Source organism: Phacochoerus africanus, chromosome 8 (genome assembly GCF_016906955.1).
Source record: "Phacochoerus africanus isolate WHEZ1 chromosome 8, ROS_Pafr_v1, whole genome shotgun sequence".
In the NCBI taxonomy this organism is placed as follows: domain Eukaryota; kingdom Metazoa; phylum Chordata; class Mammalia; order Artiodactyla; family Suidae; genus Phacochoerus; species Phacochoerus africanus.
The window spans coordinates 114,515,632-114,521,631 of record NC_062551.1 but is presented as its reverse complement, the minus strand read 5'-3'; the positions used below and the strand labels follow the sequence as shown (position 1 = coordinate 114,521,631).

General features: G+C 43.4%; 1 protein-coding gene across 2 annotated transcripts in view; it reads left to right on the top strand.

Moving 5' to 3' along the window:
• Window positions 1-1,249: 1,249 nt before the first annotated feature.
• DSC3 (desmocollin 3) overlaps window positions 1,250-6,000 on the top strand; it is a 43,388-nt gene continuing 38,637 nt past the window's right edge. For both annotated transcript variants that reach the window (XM_047794020.1, XM_047794021.1), the window contains exon 1: window positions 1,250-1,583. In XM_047794020.1, coding sequence (XP_047649976.1) covers window positions 1,518-1,583 — 66 coding nt within the window. In that variant the 5' untranslated portion in view covers window positions 1,250-1,517. The remainder of the gene's footprint in view (window positions 1,584-6,000) is intronic.

Sequence of the window (6,000 nt, the reverse complement as noted above, 5' to 3'; positions counted from 1 at the left end):
ACATTTATTTATTTCTTGAGGCTGAGGGTCCAAAATCAAGGTGCTAGCTGATTTGCTTTCTGATGATCAGTATCTTCCTGGCTTGTTTCTGAAGATTGCCTGGAGCCAGAGGACACTTTGAGAGACTTTCTCTATGGTCATGGGTCAAGGTTAAGGTTTAGAGGATGGGAGATGAAAATAATTGGAGTAAAGTATGCTGAGCTTTCTCTGAGACTGGAAGAGCTCTTCCATACAAAGGCCTCCTGAGGTGAGACAGGATCTCTGATGGGTGCATGGGAGCCTTGGATGCTCAGAGATGGGACTGATCTTGAACTTATGCATGGATTTTGAGGAATAGAAGCAAATATCTGAGAGGGAATTGTCCTGAATCCAGTACTTGGGTCTTTGAGGACACAAAACTCAGTCTCCAGAGAAATAAAGGAATGGGGCCTAGTGGCATAAACTACCTCCTTAGTAAAAAGTTTAGCATACTGGGCTATGATGATTGCCTGTATTTCTTCCCAGACTTTGAATTGCTTTGGGCAGGAACTGGGTTTTGTTCATTTCCTCTCTTTCAGACCCAGTGCCTGTGCAACTCTGGGCCCCGATTAGCATTTGCTGCATGATTTTGAGTCTAGAAGTTTCGTTTTCGGGCAGAAGTTTTTGTGTGGTGGATTTTTCTTCTCCCACCAACTGAAAAACTGCATCTTAGTTCAATTACCAGGTAACTACTCAAATCAATAATTTACATATAAGAAGAACAAATTCTTTCTTAGAAGGTTCAAATAAGGACACAAAACTGGCAGAAAAAAGAAAACTGTCATCCCTCATATATTGGGTGCGTGAAAATGGTGAGCTATCAGAATTTCCCTTATTCGCTTTTGATTTCTGGTATAGCCAATGTCAGCTTATTCATGCCACTTAGTGTAATTCCCCCCTCTGTCCTTTATTTTATCATGTGATCAAATTTGGAAAGAAAAAATACATTTGCATCAGCCGGGAGACTTTGCCCAGCATTTGATCAGGAGTTGAAGGGAGGATCCGTTGGTCCAATGACAAGGGTGTTCCTGGCACCCAGGAGCGCCCGTGTTGGGGCAGGGATCCCCGCAGGCGGTTTTGGGCTCTGCTGTGGGAATGCGCCAAGCAGCTTCAGCAAGGAGGATGCCCCAGGACTAGGGGCGGAAGGCGGGGCAGCCAGGGGGCGTGGGAGAGCCGGCGGAGAAGAGGCTGGCCTGGACCGCTTTCCCGAGAACGAGCACCCGCTGGGGCTGCTGAGAAGGCGAGGGGCAGGCTCAGGCAGCTCCCCAGCGGCTCCCGCAGTGATACAACTTGAGAAATAACAAGGAGGGGCGGCTCAGCGTCTCTGAGTCCAATCCTGTCTCGGGAGTGAACACGCTCCCGGGCAAGCAAGCCTGAAAGAGGCCCTGACGACTTAAAGATTATCAGCCAAGAGAAGCGCACCTCCGGCGCCGCTGCATCACCGCGAGTTCTGGCCTCTCGCATCCAGCCAGGCGTCCTCCTCCCGGCCCCGCGCCCCGATGGCAGCCGCCGGGTCCCGGAGCTCCCTGCGCGGAGCCAGAGGTCAGCTGCTGCTGACCCTCGTGGTAAGTGGAGCAGGGGCGGGTGGGGCGCAGCCTCCCACCCGGAGCCCGGATAGGGAAGCGGGTGGATTGCTCTGGTCCTGCGAGGGAAGCGGTAGGGGCGAAGTGTACCGAAAGGTGACATCTGCAGCTTAACTCAAACTTGCAGAGCACAGACGAGCCAAATTCGGGCCCAGTGACATGAGGATTGGAAGTTGGTTTTGGCGGGAGCGCTTCGGAGTGAGGTTTTTGTTTGGAACTTGTTTGAATTACGGGTCTCACTCCTGCTTCAGTGCGCTCAACTGTGCGCGGTCGCGAGTGGGCCGAGGTTGGGGTTTACGCTCCTTTCCAGCTCCCGGGGCTGGTGATGTTGGTTGGGATGGGTTGGGGTGGAGAAGGAGGAAGAGTATTTAGTTAGGTATTTGAGGATCCTTGAGTGAGCAAAATTCAGACGTGGTATGTTCTAGGAGCTGCCCCTTACCCCCAGGGTCACCAGGGAAGGCGACGTTGGTGACTGGGGGGATTGGAGTGGCGCCGCTGAGCCCTGGCGTGGAGTTGTCTCTGAAAAACCGCTTCCAAGTTTTGCCTTGGCCAAAGGCTATTCAGCAGGTCATCCGAGCGGTCCACCTCCCCGAGCCACCCGGCCGGGGGCGGAGTGTGCCTGGGGCTCGAGAGGGTGGACGACGGATTAGGGATGGGAGTTGGAGGTCGGTATTGTGATGTGGAAGTAGGGTGGGCTAAGGGGATAGAGTCTGGCTGGGAGGAGGTTGGGGTAGGCGTGGGGTGGGTCTTACTTTGTCCGGCTTGGGGAAGGACTGAGCAAGCCCAGAGCCCAGCCTGGCCGTCTTTTGTGTTTGGGAAACCTGCAATCCACCCGGAGAGGAAGTTAGGGACAATTCTTGGAGAACTTGGGAGACATAAAGCAAAAAATCAGGAACTCTGACGGTATGATTATGCGCAGAACTTCAGGCGAGCCCAAGGCTGCACTCAAGAGGTTCTGTGGAAAAAAGCCGCGGACCCGCGACTTACTGGTCTCCAAGAATGAGCATAGGGTCCTGTGGCAAGAGAACCAGCCGGGCTCGTGAGTAGGTCGATTCTGGCCACATGGATTTTTGCTGTTCCTCCGCTCCCAAGCAGGGCGAGTGGGTGCAAGCTTTGTCCTCTCTTTGAAACAGCAATTTATGAATAATGGATTGGTAGTTATGATCTAAGATGAATTTCTGGACAAGGAATTGTACAAATGAGCGCGTCGACCTGTCAGGCAGCTGTTCCAACAAAATGCCAGAGCTGACAAATGGCTTTACAATTGGGAACTGCTCTCAAAATGTGCTCTTTTGTGATCTATTTGAAAGCGTCTCCAGCTAATATGTTTAAAAGCGTGATTTTAGAGTTTCGTGTTTTCCCTGCGAAAGGAATTCAGGAAGAAGAAACAGCGGAGGCGCTGTGTTCCCGATGTTGCTCGCGTATCCTCTGGAGGGGAGGGCGTGGGACTCGAGGAACTATGGGGATGGCAGGGGCTGGCGGTTCGGGGGTTGAGGTGTGGCAAGGCAAGAAAGTGTGTGTATATATAAATAGAGAGAGCGTCAGCTCTAGTGTATGACTTAACCCGTTTCAGATTATTTTAAAAAAGCATTTCCTAAAGTTTAGATTAAATGGTCTGTCTCGTGACTTGAACACTAGAGAATGTCTGTAGAATAATTTCTTTCATCCGCAATCCCCAGTTTTCAAACACCTTCCATTTCTGTCCAGACAGGTAAATTACGACCTCTGTTAACCATCCTATGTCTGTATTTCCTTTTGACTCCACAGCTCTCCACTTTTCAGTATAATATTAAGGGCATAACATTTAGTGCAGTTTCCAGTTTTCCTTAATGGATCTTTCAAAGACAATTCCTTGTTTGAAGTGAGAGCTTTTCAAAGCAAGTCTTTAACACAAAACTGAGACTTTTAACATGTCAGCTCTCCCACTGAGCCTGCCCGTAGGTAGGTTGTGGGATCTTCTCTTTCGCACTTTTCTCCTCCCTTTTCCCACCCTTCTATCCTCAGCACGCTCTAAACTACTGCAATTAACTACAATTCCTAATCATCCTCCCACACACATATACAAAGAAAAGGTGGAATAAAACAAAAACAAAAACAAAAAAAAAGGAGAGGGGAAACTAGAAAAGAAACATATCACATCATCCCATTATTGTTGAAAGCACTGTCACTTAAAATGATTTTCCTCTTAATATAACAAAAATTGTTAGGAATGGTGAAAGCTTATTCGCATTAACTTAGTTGCTCAGATGTCTTCTATCTTGTTACAAATAGTGAGATCCTTTTATGTGTGTGTTTAATATTGTTTGCGATATTGAATCCACTTTGGGAACTATATTGTATTATCTATTATGTATCATAAATGGTAGGTACTTGCACATGGTTAATCTATCATTTTGTTAAAAGGGGCTGTTCAAAAGGAATTTAAATAGCATTTTCCTTTATAGCATAACATGCTTTTCCCCTTGGAGTATGTGACATTCTGCCTGCAACCGTTGACAAATGTTTCAGATTTTATAGTAATTAAATAATGAGAATAATGTGACTTCTTTTCCAGACTTTTTTTTTGTTATTGTTCTTGATAACATATATGTTCTTGATAACATTTGGCATATTCACCTTTTAAAAATAAAAGTGAAAAACAATCATTTCTATTATCTTTGGCGTTAGGGGGGGAAAAAAGCTTAGGACAAATAAAGAAAGTAAATGTGAATAAGTTTATTTCAAAACCTTAAGAAAGTCAAAGTTGTATATATTTATATCAGCACATTATCAAGACGGTATTAAAAGGAGACTATTTGTGCTCACATTGAGACACAGCTAAATCCTGCAGCACCATCTGAGTCACTAAATATATGTAAGCCATGCACATTTTTTGATCCTGTGGTAATCTCTGTGGAAGTTGCCATTCCTTTTATGGTATCTCTGGTGACCTGCCGCTAATCACACTTTCCATTTAACTAGAATAGCATCTTACAGAGTTTGGTTAGAAAGAAATTTAGTAGAATCATCAAAGTACTGAGAATACAGAAAGGTAAATCTAATAATTCAAAAAGGTAAGAATTTGAAAGATAAGATTTCCATCGTGAAGACTGTAAGTGTCCATAGAAGGAAGTGAACTGAAATTCTGTAACCATTGACGCTCTGCCAAGAAGATATCCTTTATTTTTCAGATACTTCATAAGTTTCTGTTCTTTGGCTTCTTTTTCCTCTGTTTAAAAGATATTTTAGAAAGCCTACTTTGTGTATTCACTCAAATTGAACAGTAGCAAAAAGTGAAACACTCACGGGTACGCCTTATTTTGACATTAGTTAGATCTATCAGGATTTAATGATTTGTATGATAAGCCTTCAATCATACAATGAATAAAACTTGGAAACACTGTCAAATGAAACAAAGCAATTAATTTTTCCCAGACTACGGTAATATCATTTGTGTTATTTTTTTAAAGCCTAATTTATTACATTTTAATTTAAAATTACCAGCAGCTCTGGGTTTTATAAATCAGATATTTCAAGTTGTTTTGGAGAGCTCTTCATTGAAAGAGATCCTTTTATAACTCAAATAGATAATCCATAATTCATTAATCTTTAAACAAAATTTTTGTATGTTGTCTTTTTTATTTGGCACTCATTTATACAAAAGTTATTTTTAAAATACTCTTAAAAGTCATGTAGTTCATGATTGCTAATATAATGGTGGCTTTATAATTTTTACTTTTTTTCAGTATATATCTAACCCCATAAACATAGTATCAGATTTCTTTATAATTCAGGAAACATGGCATAACTGAAATCTATATGTGAATATCTTCCCTTCCAACATCCATCCCTTATATTAATGAATTAATGGTCCATTCTTTACACTGATGACAAAGATGAATGAACTGCTGCTATATATTCTGCATGAATAAATTTCATAAACATAATTTGAACAAAGAAATAAAGTTGCACACAATTAGCATGACTAAATATATTTAAAGCCCACAATTGGCAAAATTAACCAGTCTTCTTTAGGAATACATACACACGATATAAAATTAAGCAGGGAATTCCCATTTTGGCTCGGTAGGTTAAGAACTGACTAGGATCCATGAGGATGCAGGTTCGATCCCTGGTGCTGCTCAGTGGGTTGAGGATCCGGTCCTGCCATGAGCTATGGTGTGGGTTGCAGATGTGGTTCAGATCCCATGTTGCTGTGGATGTGGTGTAGGCTGACAGCTGCAGCTCCAGCTCGACCCCTAGCCTGGGAACTTCTATATGCAGCAGGTGTGGCCCTGAAAAGTAAAAAATAAATAAATTCATAATAAATAAATAAGTAAATAAAAGGCAGCAAAATCAATAATGTATTTTTTAAATGTAGGAGTTCCCTGGCGGCCTAGTAGACAAAGGATCCAGTGTT